The sequence below is a fragment of the Brachyistius frenatus genome, unplaced genomic scaffold (genome assembly GCF_029030835.1).
Source record: "Brachyistius frenatus isolate BFR_SWC_R1_liver_20210118 unplaced genomic scaffold, ASM2903083v1 Contig_520, whole genome shotgun sequence".
Lineage (NCBI taxonomy): Eukaryota > Metazoa > Chordata > Actinopteri > Embiotocidae > Brachyistius > Brachyistius frenatus.
In genome coordinates this window covers 54,295-72,500 of record NW_027211119.1, presented here as the reverse complement: position 1 = coordinate 72,500, position 18,206 = coordinate 54,295, and the positions used below count along the sequence as shown (strand labels likewise).

The 18,206-nt window shown below is 44.4% G+C and overlaps 1 protein-coding gene across 4 annotated transcripts in view; it reads right to left on the bottom strand.

Annotated features, from left to right (window-relative positions):
- Nucleotides 1–10,401: 10,401 nt before the first annotated feature.
- The window catches only part of LOC138614540 (F-box-like/WD repeat-containing protein TBL1XR1), a 47,128-nt gene continuing 39,323 nt past the window's right edge, over nucleotides 10,402–18,206 (bottom strand). For 3 of the 4 annotated variants that reach the window (XM_069688042.1, XM_069688043.1, XM_069688044.1), the window contains 11 exons: nucleotides 16,646–17,124; nucleotides 15,958–16,099; nucleotides 14,791–14,854; nucleotides 13,970–14,067; nucleotides 13,792–13,852; nucleotides 13,565–13,686; nucleotides 13,329–13,403; nucleotides 12,426–12,553; nucleotides 11,206–11,371; nucleotides 11,021–11,122; nucleotides 10,402–10,945 (listed from right to left, as the gene is read on the bottom strand). In XM_069688042.1, the coding sequence (XP_069544143.1) occupies nucleotides 10,919–10,945; nucleotides 11,021–11,122; nucleotides 11,206–11,371; nucleotides 12,426–12,553; nucleotides 13,329–13,403; nucleotides 13,565–13,686; nucleotides 13,792–13,852; nucleotides 13,970–14,067; nucleotides 14,791–14,854; nucleotides 15,958–16,099; nucleotides 16,646–17,124 (1,464 nt within the window). In that variant the 3' untranslated portion in view covers nucleotides 10,402–10,918. The remainder of the gene's footprint in view (nucleotides 10,946–11,020; nucleotides 11,123–11,205; nucleotides 11,372–12,425; nucleotides 12,554–13,328; nucleotides 13,404–13,564; nucleotides 13,687–13,791; nucleotides 13,853–13,969; nucleotides 14,068–14,790; nucleotides 14,855–15,957; nucleotides 16,100–16,645; nucleotides 17,125–18,206) is intronic. The other variant, XM_069688045.1, reaches the window with a different exon arrangement.

Here is an 18,206-nt window from a genome sequence, read left to right as displayed (position 1 = left end):
TGGAGACTCAACTCCTGACACCATCTTACCCCCCTCCTGCGTGCTAGGAGCACTAACCTGGGAGATCGAGACAACAGTGCGTGAGGCCCAGCGAACCCAGCCTGACCCCGGAGGGGGCCCCCTGACCATCTGTTCGTTCCTCCGTCCGTCCGTCCCCAGGTTCTGCGGTGGGCTCATGACTCCCGGCTCTCCGGCCACCCGGGTATCCGTCGAACCATAAGCTGGCTTCAACGCACCTTTTGGTGGCCATCCCTCGAGGAGGACTCACGAGCCTGCGTGTTGGCCTGCACTACTTGTGCCCGCAATAAGGCCTCGCACCGACCCCCCATGGGGTTACTACGACCACTCCCTATTCCCCAACATCCATGGTCTCATGTAGCCCTGGACTTCATCACTGGTTTCACCCCGTCCGACAGTAACACTGTCATCTTGACCGTAGTAGACCGGTTCTCGAAGGCGGCCCACTTCGTCCCACTCCCCAAGCTTCCGTCTGCCTGGGAGACCGCTGACCTGCTGACCCCCAGACAAATGGACAAACGGAGAGGCTGAACCAAGAGCTGGAGGCCATCCTTCGTTGTGTGACCACCGCCAACCCTCCGTCCTGGAGCCATCACCTCCCGAGGCAATTCAAAGTGCTTCACATAAAACCATTAAAAGCATCAAAACATAAGGCAAAAGAAAAGCAAATTTAAGAACATTGATTGAAACATTAAAAACAGTCATTAAAACATTAAACAAGCTAAAAATAGAATAATAGTTGCAGAGCAGTTTAAGAAATAAAACACAGTAATAAAATGCAGAAATGCAGGAAATTGATCAACATCCTTGAGTCTGGTTCAATTGAAGGCAGCAAACAGAAAAGTTTTCAATCTTGATTTGAAGCAGCTGAGAGTCTCAGCAGACCTGCAGCTTTCTGGGAGTTTGTTCCAGACATGCGGAACATAGAAGCTGAACGCTGTTTCTCCATGTTTCGTTCTGACTCTGGGGACAGAAAGGAGACCCGTCCCAGACGACCTGAGGGGTCGGGATGGTTCAGAAGGTCGCAGCAGATCACAAATGTATTTTGACCCTAAACCATTCAGTGCTTTATAAACCAACAGCAGGATTTTAAAGTGGATTCATGTTGGACAGGAAGCCGGTGCAAAGACCTCAGAACTGGACTGATGTGGTCCACTTTCTTGGTCTCAGTGAGGACTCGAGCTGCAGCGCTCTGACTGACTTTTTACAGAGACCCTTAAACACACCGTTACAGTAGTCCAGTCTACTGAAGATGAATGCACGGACACGTTTTTCCAAATCCTGTTGGGACATAAATCCTCTAATCCTCGATATGTTCTTCAGGTGATAGTAAGCTGATTTTGTAATTGTCTTCATATGTGTGTTCAGATTGAGGTCTGAATCCATAACTACATCCAGATTTCTGGCTCGGTTTGTGGTTTTTAACATCAGAGATTGAAGCTGAGCGCTGACTTTCAATCGTTCATCTTTGGCCCCAAAAACAATGACTTCTGTTTTATCTTTGTTTAATTGAAGAAACTTCTGGCACATCCAGTTGTTGATTTGTTCAATGCATTGACAACCCTTGTATGGGATTATAGTCCCCTGGTGATATAGTTATGTAGATTTGTGTGTCGTCTGCATAATTATGATAACACACTTTGTTGTTTTCCATAATCTGAGGTAGTGGAAGCATGTAGATGTTGAACAGAAGAGGCCTCAGAATTGAACCTTGGGGAACACCACATGTCCTTTTAGTCCGCTCTGATGTGTGATTAGCTGCAGACACAAAGTCTTCTCGGTCCTTCAAGTAGGATTCAAACCAGTTTAGTGCTGTGCCAGAGAGTCCCACCCAGAAGGAGGCTGCATTGGGCCGGGCGAAGAACCACGAGCTGCTCTACCGAGGAGCCGCCATCAGGATGTACCAAGACCACAGCGCAGCATTTAACGAGATTAAACAAGCCCTTTACGGAAAAAACGTCCGGTTCCACCTGATTTACCCTGCCGACTACGTGTGATAAACGGGGACGATGTGCTCACCTTTGATTCACCTGATGAAGTTCCGAAGTTTTACGATCAGAGGATTGATAAAGAGTAAAATACGGATACGGTTGCCTTGTTCTGTAGAGCTTGGAGATGGAAAACTACATGTACTGACTTGAAAATGTGAATTATTGCCTTTGAAATCATCCTGCCAGCAGCCCGAGGACTCAAGGTATGGGTACTCTCACTAACGTCATTGCTGGGCTATCCTTTGTAAAGAAAGTTGTTGTTTTGTTTTTTGTTTTTTGTTTGCCCTGTATTATTATTATTATTATTATTATTATTATTATTTTATCTTGAAGGCGTTAAGCTTGTTATATTCTATGAATCACTGGGAGCCTTCTTGGCTAGAAGTACCAAGAGGATGGATTACCAGAAGTCTTTAGAAACAGTGTTCAGCCTGCAGCTTGCCTCAGAGAGAGGAACAAGTATAGGTTTAGTGTTAGTTTTGTTTGAGAGTGGGATAGGGTTATGGGATGGTACACCCCGAGATCTTTACAGCTTGTATCTGCTTTTGCTCTCGTTGGAGAGGTCGCCTATGGAGCTGTACGATTTTTGATTAAAAAAATGACTCTACCTTTTTTGATTAAAGAAGTAATGTAAGAAAGACTGATGTGCGTTTCTTTAGCTGGAATGTAAAAGGCCTAAATAGGCCTGTAAAAAGAGCTAGAATATTCAATCATCTGAAATACTAAAAAAGGTGAAATTGTATTTCTTCAAGAAATGCTTTCATTGTTAAAAGATCAAGTCAGACTTAGGAAAGCTTGGGTGTTGCATGTCATTTCAATTTAAAAACAGGTGGGACAGCTATATATAGCTGAAATAATTCAGTTCAGCGCTACCATGGTTATCTGGAATCCACAGGGACGTTTTGATTGTATCAGGGCTCCTCTTTCATAAATCTGTCATTTTGGTTTATGTATATGCCCCAATTGGGATGATGGTTCACAGGCAAAGTTATTTTATTAATACCAGATTTAAACTCACAACAACAAATTTTTGGGGGTGACCTAAACTGTACAGTTAATCTAGTATTGGACCGCTCTAATCCTAAATCTACAAAACCGTCAAAAATGGCCAAATCATTATCCCTTATTATGGATCAAATAGGAAGTGTCGACCCTTGGCGTTCTTTATTTCCACTGAGTCAATCGGCTTGGTTTTATTTCTGTGGCTGTGGGTCCAGATCGCCTGTCTGTCTTTAATTTGTTTTCTCCGGGCGCTCCGGTTTCTTAAGAAAAACAATCAGTGATTCAGAATGTAAAACAAAAAATATATATTATTTGAATAAATACAAATATGTCACACTACTGTTCCCATACTCTGTGACATTTCTATAACTATATATCTAACAAAAAGCCGTGTGGAGTTAGGGTCAAGTGTCGGTGTCACGGGACCACAGTCTGTCCGACAGCCTTCTCCACCTCTGAGCCTGGTTCTGTTAACAGATGCTCCGCCCACCTCTGAACCTGGTTCTGTTAACAGATGCGCTGCCCACCCCTGAGCCTGGTTCTGTAAAAAGATGCTCCTCCCACCTCTGATCCTGGTTCTGTTAACAGAAGCTCCTCCCACCTCTGATCCTGGTTCTGTTAACAGATGCTCCTCCCACCTCTGATCCTGGTTCTGTTAACAGATGTTCTCCACCTCTGATCCTGGTTCTGTTGGAGGTTTCTTCCTGTTAAAGGGAGTTTTTCTTCCCTCTGTTGGAGGTTTTTCTCCCTTAAAGAGGAGGTTTTTTTCCCTCCTAGCTTATGTGGGAATTGTTGAATTGTTGACTTGTTGAATTGTTGACTTGTTGAATTGTTGGTTTCTCTGTATAATGTCGTAAAGTTCTGCTTTAAGGACTTTAATGTGTTTTAAGTGTCATGAAATAACCTGTATTGTTAATTGGTGCTATATAAATAAAATTTAATTGAATAGAAGTGCTCCCCCCAGCTGTTCACCACAGCCCCGACGGACCAGAAGTCACTGAGACCCTGGACCCGTTGCCGGAGGAGGAGCAGGAGCTCAGAGAGGAGATGGAGGAGGAGATGAAGAGGAGGATGAAGATGATGACTGACAAGACGGTTCCATCTTTTAAATTTAAATTTACAAACTCTCTATGTAAGTCACCAGCCAAATCAATACGTTTCCTCCCAAATAAGTTTCCTCTCAGGGTTCAACCAGAAAGTGGGTTTGATCAGTTTAATAATGCAAATGTTTTTATTATTATTATTACGAATATTATTATTACTGGTAAGAAGGATGTATATAGTTTACTGGAGGTCGGACACACAGCTGCATGTACGTCTGTCAACCAGCAGAGGTCCCTGCAGCCTAATTTAAATGTACACACATTTAAATTAGGCTGCAGGGACCTCTGCTGGTTTGAGGTTTGAGCCTCTCTTAAGGGTATTCATTTAAAAATTAAATCCAGATACTTAAATTAATTAGAGAAAAAAAAAATAATAATCTCATTAAAACTGGACTGAACAGTGATGCAGTGAGTCACTTTTACTGATGAAACAGAAGCTTGTATGTTTTATTTGGTCTTTTTTTTGTCTTCTTCACTGTTGATGCTGAACTGATTCAATTTTCTGCTACAAAATGAGGAAATTATGTAATAATATTAATAAACTTTATTTGTATAGTACCTTTCATACAAGAAATTCAGCTCAAAGTGCTTCACAGCAAGAGAATTACATGCAGTGTTTCACATAAAAACAGATATAAAGGAACATTTAAAAAATATAGAAAAGAAATGAGATTATACAGATAAAATGCATAAAAAACAGAAGAAATGCATAAAAATGAATACAAGTAGACTTGATTTAAGTCGTTCTCTAGGATTCAATTCATGATATGAAGTAACGGAAAAAGCAGTTGTAGCAGTTGTACATTTTCTAGAATGTAAATTAACATCTCTGGCAAGTTTCAAAAGGATCAGTGAAATGTTACACCGAAATATTTGAATTTACATGACAATATCTACTTGTAATGATTACATTATTGAACTGGAGAACATAATCCCGGTGTCAATTATCCCAACAATGGGGAAAGTATTTAGTAATATATGAACATAATTCAGAGGACACTGGGTGGCATGTTGTAGAATACTGAATATGGTTGAGAAGAACATGTTCAATTAGATGCCAAACTTCTGGATTTCTTTTTGAATTGAGTAAACCTGATGCATGTCCCTTCTTCAGATATGTGACAAATTAAAGGAAAAATGTGAATAATTAGAGGAGAAGCGTCATATTGCTGCTGCCTCGATGCAGGTCAGCGAATGGTTTGATGACAGGAGTCTTTGGAGTGATGTCTTTAGAGTCACCGCTCTCCATCTCTGTCATTTTTACCATAAAGATGAGCTGTATCTTTGAAAGAAGGCTCTTCATCCCTCCAGTACAACTTTATGTTCTCACATGTAATTTGCAATCATCTGAATTTTTTTTTAATATTCAAAGATACCGGGCTGAACTTTCAGTGGAACGAATGGGGCTCCATCTTGGAATTAAGTATTCACTTCTTTTAATAGCAACCATTTGCTGCGTTCAAATGGAGCTTGTGAGCTCGTGGTTACAACGTGGAAAGTCGTGTGCATCGTATGTTTGGCGTTCAAGTGGTTAAATCGTAAAAACAGTTTCTTGGCAGGCATTGTGGACGGTGTCTAGAAGCCACAGAGGCTAACAATTTAGCAAGCTAACATAATGCAGGAAATACACAGAGGGAAAAGATGAGGCCGTCGGGAAGATCAACAATTTCCTCAGATGAATAAACAAAATCATAATATAAACTTCCAACATAGTAGCTTAACATCCAACCAAAACTTATTTCCATTGACCTTACTGTAAACATCAGGAAACACGTCACAACTCATGAACTTGAGGCTTAGACAAAATGTTGAGATCTAAAGGCATGAATACCAAAGAGTGCGTCATTCCTATGGACTCTTCTCTGTACAGGTAAATACGACCTCATTTGAATGGAGCAATTGTTAGCATTCATCTCCACCAAATATTGCGGATAAAGCAGCCAGTCTTCTCACAAGAACAATTAGAGCTCAGACGATCGCTCCTGTTGTGAAGTCTTTACACCAGCTCCATAATACTCAGAGAGCTGCTTCATAAATAGTTCAACACCAAAAACATATTTCTGATCTGTTTGGAGAAAAAACCAGGAGGTCTGTTAGCCGAACACCGAGATCAGCAGCTTCTCCGTCGGCGTCCTGCGGTCTTCACGGATGAGAGCAGGTTCACACTGAGCACATGTGACAGACGTGACGGAGTCTGGAGACGCCGTGGAGAACGTTCTGCTGCCTGCAACATCCTCCAGCGGGACCGGTTCGGCGGCGGGTCAGCGACGGTCTGGGGAGGCGTTTCTTCGGAGGGCAGCGCAGCCCTCCGTGTGCTAGCCAGAGGTACCCTGACTGCCATTAGGTCCCAGGATGAGATCCTCAGACCCGTTGAAGACCATCTGCTGGTGCAGCGGGTCCTGGGTTATTCTGATGCAGGACAATGCTCGGCCTCATGTGGCTGGAGTGTGTCAGCGGTTCCTGCACGATGAAGGCGTCGACGCTCCGGACCGGCCCGCCCGTCCCCCAGACCCGAATCCAATCCAGCACATCCGGGACATCGCGTCTCGTTCCGTCCGCCGACGCCACGTCCACCGCAGACTGTCCGGGAGTGGACCGATGCTTTGATCCGGGTCTGGGAGGAGATCCCTCAGGAGAACATCCGTGGTCTCATCAGGAGCATGCCCAGACGTTGTAGGGAGTGATACAGGCACGTGGAGGACACACACACTACTGAGACTCATTTGGACTTGTCTTCAGGAATCTCCACAGAAGTTGGATCAGCCTGTGATCTGATTTTTCCACTTTTATTCTGAGTATGATTCTGAATCCAGACCTCCATGGATAATGATTTTGATTTCCATTGATCATTCTGATGTTATTTTGTTCTCAACACATTCCACTATGTGATGAATAAAGATTTGAACTGGAATATTTCATTCATTGAGATCTAGGATGTGTTGTTTAAGTGTTCCCTTTAGTTTTTTAGAGCAGTGAATTTGATCACTAGTAAAACCATGATTTTCAACAAATCTTGTAGAACAAAGGGGCCTACCAAAATCACCAAACGAAGGCGGAGCCTCAGCTGGAGCTCAGGTGTGCAGGAAAGAGGCCCAGGTGAGCTTCCTGTCTCCCTTTATAGCCTCTCTCCTCCCTGCCTGCCTGGGTCCTAGTGCTAGACTGGTATCTGCCCGTCCACATCTGCCCCCATTTGAAAGATCACCGTCCCAGTGACAAAAATAAAGTCAGCTAAACCCATCATCTAAATGCTGCATAAACTGCTCTATCTATCTATCTATCTATCTATCTATCTATCTATCTATCTATCTATCTATCTATCTATCTATCTATCTATCTATCTATCTATCTATCTATCTATCTATCTATCTATCTATCTATCTATCTATCTATCTATCTATCTATCTATCTACTGTATATGTTTGTATAATCACAGCGGGGTCTCATTGTGGGCAAATGTTATTTGGACCCCCCCCAATGTCGAAACCATGGTTACGCCTTTGCACACACAAAAAGACTCCAAACTGTTATCAAAATATATTTTATTCTGGACTTCAGTTTCACTGATCTGAAATGATGACAGATGGAGGTGATGTGAGCTGCAGAGAAGAACAGAAAGCAACAGAAAGGCTGGTGGCCGTCAGCGGGTCACATGACGACACATAAAGGAGGCTTTAAGCTCGTTCAGCCAGACACACTGTGGCTCACACCGAACCACGGCATGGACACCTCACAGGACACAGCAGACATCTTTGATTTCAGATGTTGAGTGCTTTCAATACAAAGAAGAAAAACCAACAGTGTCCAGGAGGAGACATGTCCAAATTATTACAGGGAGGAAGAAGTTTGTTTGTTAGAGGTGCTCCTGGAGGCAGGTTCTGGTTTCATTAAACCTCTGAGTGAAGCCAAACTGTACATATCTGAAATGTTGGGTCAAAATTCTTGTTTATTATCATGTTTATTCTGGAGGACCTGATTTGTCTTTTCACTTCAGTCTTTTATCATCAGAAACAGTTCTGTGGTTTAACTCCAGTATGGAATTAAAATCAGCCAGTAATTTCTTGGAAAAAAAACAGCCAATCAGATTTGACCTCCTCCACGAGGTCATGTGGAAACACAAACACTCGAACAGCTGATGGAGTGCAGACCAACCAGTGAAGTTCTAAATTCTATTCACGTGTCCCAATTTTTTTTAAAACTACAAATTTATTGAGCAGAGATTTATTATCAAAGCAGATGTTTAACTTTATAAAGGCTTCTTTGTTGGAAAACAAAACCAGCCTACAGCACACACAAAATGTAGACGTAAATATCACTCAACCAAAGACATGAGGTCTGACTCCAAAGCCACTTCCTCCAAAAAAAACATCTTTATGACTCCCAACTTCAGCTCGACAATAAAAGTCTTTGCTCGATTGAAATCTTAGTGACCTTAGTATTTTTTTTTTATGTTGGAGGAGTTGATCGTCTCCTCCGCCTGTTCTGGGTCAAAACTTCCCAAAGACATCCAAGCAAAACAAAGTAAAACATTTCTTTATTAAGACAAAGAGAAATTTAGTGGTGATTTGCTCCTGGGAGAGGCTGCCCAGGGAAGGTGGCTTCAGAATGAGCGCTCAGCTCAGTGAGCGGTACATTACAGGGTCAACCTTTATAGAACAAAACAAAAGCTGCAAAAATTTATAGAGCATGAAAATTAACACTGCCAATAAATCATCAGTTCACATTGTTCAGATCTACAAAGAAATTACAAAAATGTAACTTTAAATTTGTCTTTAAAAGAGTATAAAACTTCCTGTCAGGAGGGACCTTCACAATAAAATGTGAGTTTTGGCGAAGAACCGAGGGATGAAGGTGAGAGCTCCGATGAAGATGCAGCTTCATGCTGTCATGTTGTGGGGGAATGAGCCTTTGACCTTTGACCTTGAGCCACTGAGTCTATGCATTAATGAGTTGTACGAGCACACGTGTTCCTTCAGCTGTGTGGGCGGGACGCAACACTCCACCGCAGCGCTCCACTTCCTGCCACAGAAATTTGGGTGTCTTTTAAAAAATAGTTTAAAAAAATCTACTTTCGATTATAAAAATATTTCATCGGGACAAACATTGATAATGTGACTGTTGGAAGGAAACCTCCGGGAGGGCGGAGCCAAGGAAGCTTTCCGAGCTGCAGAACTGAGATTAAAACACATTTTAAAACAAGGTCATTCATGACTGTGAAAGTGGAACCACAACGACCGACACCTCCCCTCCCAGACAGGTGTGGCTCCTGCAAAGAGGCGGCAGCTTGAGCAAACAGGCAGACCGAGGCTGCGTTCAAAACCCCTCTGTACACTGCTGTAAATCTACCAACACTTTATCTGAGTCTGAAATAAACACATTGTCGTCCTCTTCAAAGTAAACTAAAGGAACATTAGAACAGACCATGGTATGTGCACACTTTCTGCTCTCAGCCCCACGGTGAGTCATGTGACACCTGTAGTCAGTGACGATGCTGAACGAGTTTCAAAAGTCTGATGAACGACTGTTCATATCAGACTGGATTCACTGACTCCTGTTTGCTTTAACATGTTAACTAAGAACACATTTAAAAACAAAACAGTGTCAGGCTGCAGGGAAATGTGTGAAAGCTCCCAAAAAGAAACCATCGAATAAAGTTTTTGTTGTCTTCTTGAAAGCAGTAACATTTCTTTGGCTCCGCCCCCTGTGGTTTCACTCACTGAGATTATTTCTGCCTCCAAAGCATTCTGACTTTACAAATGGATGACGTGCCCTCGTGGTCAGCCCACGTCAGCTTCGTGTGTTTGAGACTTCGACGGGTGAATCTAATCAGGGATGTTCGCGGTCGTGCAGATGATGAGCTGTTTATGTACATGTGTGTTCTGTCAATCAGACCTTGTGGAGGGACAGTCAGCATCTCGCCAATCAAAGTTGAGCATTTTTTTATTTTTTTCAACGGGACAGGTAATGTCTGTAGCCGAAGAGTTCGGCGAGCCGAACTGAGAGATCAGGTCCTGTTTTAAAGCATCTACATCATCGCTGTCATGAGCCCGTGTTCTCCGGAGAACACGTATGATGAACTACGACATGTTCAGGTGAACAGTTTGAGGCGCTGACAGGCAGAAATCACTGACACACACGAAACAAAGCTTTTACTTTGAAATCCTGACGACAACACGGTTCTTCAGAGCGGTTTGGTGTGTGTGTGTGTGTGTTCCTTGTTTGTGTGTATGAACTTCTCCAGTCTGACCTTTCACCCCCCCCCCCACCTAATCCCCCTCCTCCCTCCCCCCAAAGATAAAAAATATAAAAACATTGAAAGGAGATCTGAAATTTAAAAAAACTAAGTGCCATCCTATGTTGTGGTGGAGACGTTGATATGTCCGCATGATGAGATCCGACTAAAACAAAGATCAACACTTTTTTCACTGTTTTTCATTTTGATGAAGATGAGCGTGGTTTGACGAAAAAAGCAAAAACAGCTTCCACATTTTGGTACATATACGGATCTGAAACTTTTTTTTTTGTCCATCAGTTTTTATCTTTTTTTTCTCTGCGTCCCTTCTGCGTCTCTCTGAGAGTCTGCACAGACAGAGATGGGGCGCGTCCGTCCGTCCGTCCGTCCGTCCGTCCGGCTGTTCATCCCCCATGTCTCGGACCTGCTGTGTCGGGTGCTTGCTTCCTGTTCCTGTTTCCTGCTTCCTGTCTGTCGGTGGGCGGGGCCGTAGTCGTAAGCGTGAAGCAGGCAGGGACAGTCATTTGGCTATGTACACATTCATGGTCGGTCCACGGCTTCCAGCGACAGCAGCACTATTTCCGCAGGTCTAATACACACACCTGGAAGAGAGGAGACCGTCAGTGTGGGGGGCGGAGTCTAAGCCACCCAAACTAAAAGGTGATCAGAGGACTTACAGATCCGTCTGACGCGCTGGCTCCCACTTTGTCCCCCGCTGCGTTCCAGCAGACCTCAAAGATCCCCCCCGTCCCTCTGTAACTGTGGACTAACGCTCCCGTCTGTGGAGGAGGAGACAGGACGTTCAACAAGACACCCTCTCTGTTTGTTTCGAGTTTCCGTCCTCCGGCCGTTGTCCTCCTACCTGTGTGTTCCAGATGTGCACGCATTTGTCGAAGGAGCCGCTGGCCAGATGCCGACCGTCGGGGCTGAAGGCCACGCTGTAGACCGGCTCCTGGTGTTTGGTCAGCGTGTGGATGCAGATACCTCGATCCACGTCCCAGAGGCGAACCGTGGAGTCGAACGATGCGCTGTGGAGGCAGGACACGGCGAGTGAGAACACCGCTGTGGTGAAGTTCAAGTTACTGGGACAAAAGAAAACCTTCTGCTATGATGCAGCGCCGGTCAGCTGATGTGACAGGATGAAAACACGGAGGGGAGAGGAGCCGGGTCGGGAGGCGTTTTCTGACCGGAGGAGCTATTTCTGGGTTCTAAGAACGGTGGGATGGATTTCCTCCTTATTGTGTGTCCTCACCGGAGGAACTTGGAACCTTTTAAATTCCTATAACTCTTTATCACTTTAAAGCAGCAGAAGAAAGTTCCAACTGGAAGCACACGATACTGAGAAACGGGCCGGCAACAAATGTTCCGGCTTCATTTAGTCGATACACATCTGAGGAAATCCAGCGTGACTTGGATCGATCCAGAGAAATATGTAAAGAGTCTCCGTGTCCGTGCTGCTGCAGCGGTGTGATGCTGTTTGAAGCACCGCAGCTTGTTGTGGCTTTAAAATCTAAAGTTAGATGGTCTTCTTCAGGAACACCTCCCTGCAAATGTTTCACAATAAAAGCCTTTTTATGGGGGGTTTCTTTCTCATAAAAGGCTACAGGGCTTTTAGTTTGAAAAACACAGGAAGTGTTGACTTCCTATTGACCCGTAATATAAAACTGCCAATGACCGCGGATCATAACGAGGCTTCAAGTGAATCCGTTAATACATCTTAAAATGTAATTATGAGAAATTGGACTGTTCCACTTGTTTTTATTGTTTCTCTTGAATGAAACACTTTGTATCTTCAAACAGGTCAAATATGTTCATGAATTTCAACCGGATCAAGTAAACTGAAACAGTTTAGTCCGAAAACACTTTTGGAGGTTTTAAACTGGTCAGAAAAAGAACACTTTAATAACCATGTTGCTCATCTACTTCCTGTCACTCAGTCAAACAGACACTTTATGTGACAGTGTGTGTCGTAGACCTCAGATTAAGTCATATGTCCACACACACACACACACACACACACACACACACACACACACACACACACACACACACACACACACACACACACACACACACACACACCTGGCCAGCATGAGGTTAGCACTGGGGTTGTTGGTTCCAGGCCCGGTGGGACTCCATTTGATGGTGTAGATTTCTTTGCTGTGAGCTTGCAGGTCATGGACACACGTGTCCTGCTTCATGCTCCAGATCTGAGGACAAAGACACAAACTTTATTCTTCAGTTTGTTAAATTTCAGTTCGTACATACACACATCCTTTAGCACTGGTTGGCATCACAGGTTACACAGTCCAGCTCAGTCTGGTCTCTCCGTTCCAGACCAGACTGAGCTGGACTGTTCCGCCTCCAACACGATGAACAGCGTGCTTCCTGAAACTGTTGGCGCTCCACTTCCTGCGAACCCTCTGAACTCTCGGCTACTTTCAGGCTGCTTTTCAAAACCTTCACGTTTAAGTTCATATATTGGTCATTGTTGTAGCTAACCATTCATGCTACAGCATATTTTTTTCAGGCCAGTCTAGGCTTTCCAAATCTTTCATCATTTAGATTTAATAATACTTAAGAGATTGACAGACATTCCTTAACTTACTCGACAGTTGTGGCCATGCGTGCCTCCCCGGTGGTGCAGTCTGTTAGTCACCTTTCATGGGGGTCAGTAATGTTCATTGATCGAATCCACTCAGGGAGAACTTGTCAACAATGCTGCAATGTGATGTGTGCATGTGATTTGCTTCAATGTGCTTCTTTGTCTTCTACTGCTGGCACTGAAAAGCTCAAGTTGAGCAAGTTTCATAGGATCACAGAGTCGTGGATTATATCTCGCTCTCTTTGAAGCACATAATAAGCAGCAGGTGAGCATCAGAGCTCAGCTGTTAAAAATACCCGTCTGTGAACAATGAGAATCCCCAGTCATTCTGCATGACTCAGCATTTTGAAGTCAGCAGCAGTGATAATTACACAGCTCACCTTCAACGTCATGTCGTCTGAGCAGGAGGCCAGCAGGTTCCCTGTGGGATCCCACTTGATTGCATTTACTTCATTCTGGAGGAAGAGGAGAGGAGGATGAAGGAGAGCAGGCAGAGACAGGCAGATCCACCCTTTATACACACACACACACACACACACACACACACACACACACACACACACACACACACACACACACACACACACACACACACACACACACACAGAGCACTCACTGTGTGTCCCTGGAATGTTTTGATGGGTCGGTCCTGTCCCAGTTTACAGACGTGGATGCACATGTCCGTACTGCAGGAGGCGAACGTGTTGTTACTCTGCCAGTCCACGTCGAGTGCCGGAGCTGTGGGACGGACAGACAGATGACAGAGGGACAACATGACAGCAGGACGAACTGTAAAAGAACGACTGAAGAGTTTCTACAGCACAAGAAGAGACGCTGTCGTACCTGAGTGGAAGGGAAACTGTTGTTTGGCTTCTCCTGTGTGTGCATCCCATATGATTGTTGTCTGTCAGGATACATGAACATTTAGAGCTAACAGGGACTCTGCACAGCGACATCACTGAAGTACACAAGAAGTTATTTAACATGTTGATTCTGAGGAGGAGAAGAAGTCCTGCTTTACCTTGTCTACGCCTGCACTCAGGATGAAGTTGCCTTTTTTATTCCACTTCAGGGCGAAGATGGGACCTTTATGTTGGCCCAGAGTGCTGGCCAAGTTACCTGAGGAGCAAAACACGGAGAGGAAAGTGTGTCATCTGAACTGTCAAAAAAAAGAAGAAGCTTTAGGTGTTTCCAGACCAAACCGTTCAGAGGACCTTCTTGAGGGCAACGACCGCCCAGAGAGTTTCCCTCAGAACTAAAGAGGCTCTGAGGCCTTTTGCTGTTTGCATTCTCACCACCAACAGGACCTGAAATGACCCGCTGCAGCCGGAGCTCACCGGACTGACGCTCCGACACTTATTCCTCCAATTAATACACTTTTCAGTTTACTTGATCCGGTTAAAACTCATCACCATATTTTACTTGTATGCAAAGATGCAAAAGCGTGTTTCATTCAAGAGGGCCACTAAAAACATAAAAGACATTTTAGATGTATTAACGGGTTCGCTTGAAGCCTCGTTATGATCCGCTATCATCCGCCTGGTCATGTGGTGCATTGTGGGTCGGGGAGGTGTTCCTGAAGAAGACCATCTAACTTTAGATGAAAAAGCCACAAAATACAATGTCTGTATTCTGCAGACCTGCCTCTAGGTGGCAGCATTGTTCCAAGATTAATAGGCCCTGTGACAGACTGTAGAGGAGGAATAAGTACACCACACTCAGAATCACAGTTCCTCCAGATACCTGCATGCTCTGCACCACTTTATTCTGCTTCTGAGAAATTCCCAGATTTCCCACAAAAGAAAGATGCAACACTTAAATTAAAGTGGAATACTGTCTCACCGTCTTTGGTCCATATTCTGGCGAAGCCGTCGTAGGAGCCCGTTGCTAACAGTGTGCCCTCACTCTGTGAGACACAAACAAGAGAGTGAATATCTGCCTCACCTGCCTCCTCTTCCTCAGCTGTGAAGAGTCCAGGCAGAGTGAACATCAGGTGGGGTTTATAAAAGAGGTTCTACCATCACCGTGGACACGTCCAGGAAATCAGTGCGTCGACTCTGGTCTTAGATTTACATCCCAGTGGCTGAACTCAGATGAACCATGAAGAGTTAGGTTGGATGAGGAGTGACCTGGTGGCCCAACGGCTACCCGCAGAGTTCACTGGCAGCGTGTCGGACGCCCCTGTTTGGTCGTGTTTCCTTGATTTCAGTTCCTCTATCGTGGGTAAACATTGTTAAACGGTTTCTTTTCGTCCGTTTTGTTCATACAGCCTGCTGTGTTTTCGTCATTAAACACATAAATCCTCCTATTTATTGTGTAACTACTGAACAGACCGTGTCTGTAGCCTGAGGATGTGGTTCTTGTCCAAATTGAGACCGCGGGGTAGACGGAGATGTAGTGATGTTTTTTTTACGGCCAGGAGTTTGCGCATGGGTTGTTTTATTTTGAAAATTTTCCCGGAGTTTTATTTTGTTTTCTTGAGAAACTTCCTGCTCTAATCTAAATAATTCAGACTTGGCTGCACAGCATGTTCTGTTTTTTTAAGTTCCCAAGAAAACATCAAACAGAACTCTGATATTCAGAAACACCTCAAGTCATCCCAAAACCTTTCACATGTTAAATCGTGTGTGTGTGTGTGTGTGTGAGTGAGTGAGTGAGTGAGTGAGTGAGTGAGTGAGTGAGTGAGTGAGTGAGTGTGTGTGTGTGAGTGAGTGAGTGAGTGAGTGAGTGAGTGAGTGTGTGTGTGTGTGTGTGTGTGAGTGAGTGAGTGAGTGTGTGTGTGTGTGTGTGTGTGTGTGTGTGTGTGTGTGTGTGTGTGTGTGTGTGTGTGTGAGTGAGTGAGTGTGTGTGTGTGTGTGTGTGTGTGTGTGTGTGTGTGTGTGTGTGTGTGTGTGTGTGTGTGTGTGTGTGTGTGTGTGTGTGTGTGTGTGTGTGTGTGTGTGTGTGTGTGTGTGTGTGTGTGTGTGTGTGTGTGTGAGTGAGTGTGTGTGTGTGTGAGCGCCTGCTTACATTCCAGTCTAGTGAGGTGACGTCTTTGTTGCTGGGGACGTCCTGTCCTCCCTCTCGTATGCAGTGCCTCAGGACCAGCTGCGTGGAGCTGCTTGTACTGTTCTCACTCAAGTTCCAGATACGAGCCGTCGAATCACCCGACCTGAGACACACACACACACACACACACACACACACACACACACACACACACACACACACACACACACACACACACACACACACACACACACACACACACACACACACACACACACACTTGAGATTAGTGTTTGAAATAGCTGCTAAGCTACCATGTAAACATATCAAATCATTCTCACCCTCATGACACATTATGTAAGAAGCTCCACATGAACAGCATTCAGTGATGTAATAATATCCGTCTCTCGGAGAAAAGAGTCTTTTTACTGCTGTATTTGAACTATGACCAATGAATGTCGTGCAGATTTGATCTTAATTTAAAACAAACTGTGTAAAACCTGCAAAGTATTTCAATGCAAAGCAATTGTTTTGTTTAAAATCAACATGTGTTTCTGGTGTGAAAGGACAAAGTGACAGTCTGGAGTCAGAGGATGTTCCACCATCATGATCCTGAAACAAACAGACTGTTCAGTGGTGTGAGAGCTCTTCTGATTGGCTCGGGACCCGAACGACCTCGCGTCAGAGGAGAAGGACAGCAGCGACTCACCCCGATGCCAGCAGGTCGCTGACGGGGTTCCAGGCACAGATGAAGACCTCGGACTCGTGGCCCCTCAGGACCATGGCTTTGTTCTGAGGGATCTCCACGTCTCCGTCCACCTCCATCAGGTCTGCGTGGTTGTCTGGGGACAGTTTGAATGCGTCACACGCACATAAACAAAGCGAGCAGAAAGGTCCAGTCCTGTGATCAGACCCAGCAGGAGGTCTTCCACCATCTCCTGCTCTGTAGCCGTGCCACTCACTTGCTAAGGCGTGCGCTCCGTTCTCCTCCCCGTTGGCAGTGTTCTCTCCGTTCTTGGCGTTGCTAGCGATGCTGCCCCCAGTGGCCGACGCCGGCGCTGACGCCGCAGCTTGCTGCTGGGCCATTTTGTCCCGGTACGCCTGCTGCCTCGTCTGAACGACGTCCGGCATGACGGCGTCGATCAGGGACAGGGACTCGATGGGCCGGCCGTCAAATAACGTGCCGTCCTACAGAGCAGTGGGGGGGGGTTAATAGTCAGACTTTGAAGGACTTGTGCATTCCCCTCCAGGAAATCACCATCTTGTGATCGCAATAATCAAAGTAAATTCAAGCAAAGCTGCAATTTCTTTTAAATACCAGCAATTTTTCTGCAAAAATGTTGTCAACAGAAGCTCTGCTGAAAGTATTAAAGCATCATGGAAAACTTTTCATGATTAGCAAAATGAACTCCTCATTTACAGTCAGAAAGGCTCTGCTCCTGTTCCTCCTCCCAAAGAAAAACTCAGAACGTGCAGAAAACCCAGAAGTGACAGGATTTGCAGGAAATGCGGTCTTAAAAATTAAGGTTTCGAATTAAATGTTTGTGATCAGAGGAAGTGATTCCATATTACTGGATGTTAAATGAGTTTTCTCCACACGTCCAGTTGTCAGAGACGTCTCTTTGTTTGTTTCATCCAGCAGGTCTATGTGTTGAATGAACATGAATTAAACAGCATCTAAAGCTCTTATTTTGACAGCTGATGTAGTCCTTGTTTCTATATTCCAGTCACAGACGCTCTGTTCTGGAAACATACGCAGCTTTTAGGACCTTTTAGAACCTTTTAGGAACCTTTAGGACCTTTTAGGAACTTTTATCGCCACGGTTCTCCAAGTTCAAGAACTAAGTTTAGAACTAAAATATTTCTGATGTGTTATCACAGGAAGTGATTACAGATTTATTACTTCATCAGGTAGTGCTTAAAACAAATAATTTTTTTCTTTCACAACTTGCAATTTTTTCAAATTCATGCATTTTTGCGCAAAAAACTAACTTAAAACTCCACAAATTATATCGCAGTTTTTGAGAAAATCCGCCACAAAAAAAAAATCTAACATTTTTTTATTGCGACTATCACAAAACAACTCAGTGAAATGCTGGAGGGACTGACTTGTAAGCAGGATGCGATCTCAAACGTAGGATGGCTCCGGGGGTGTGAGAGCTCAGTTCATCCAGAACAGATATTTTTTTACACCCTCTTTAAAACTCTTTAAAAACCCAAGTCAATAAATGTCGGGAATCAGACAAGCCAGTGGGCACACTGAGACGGTC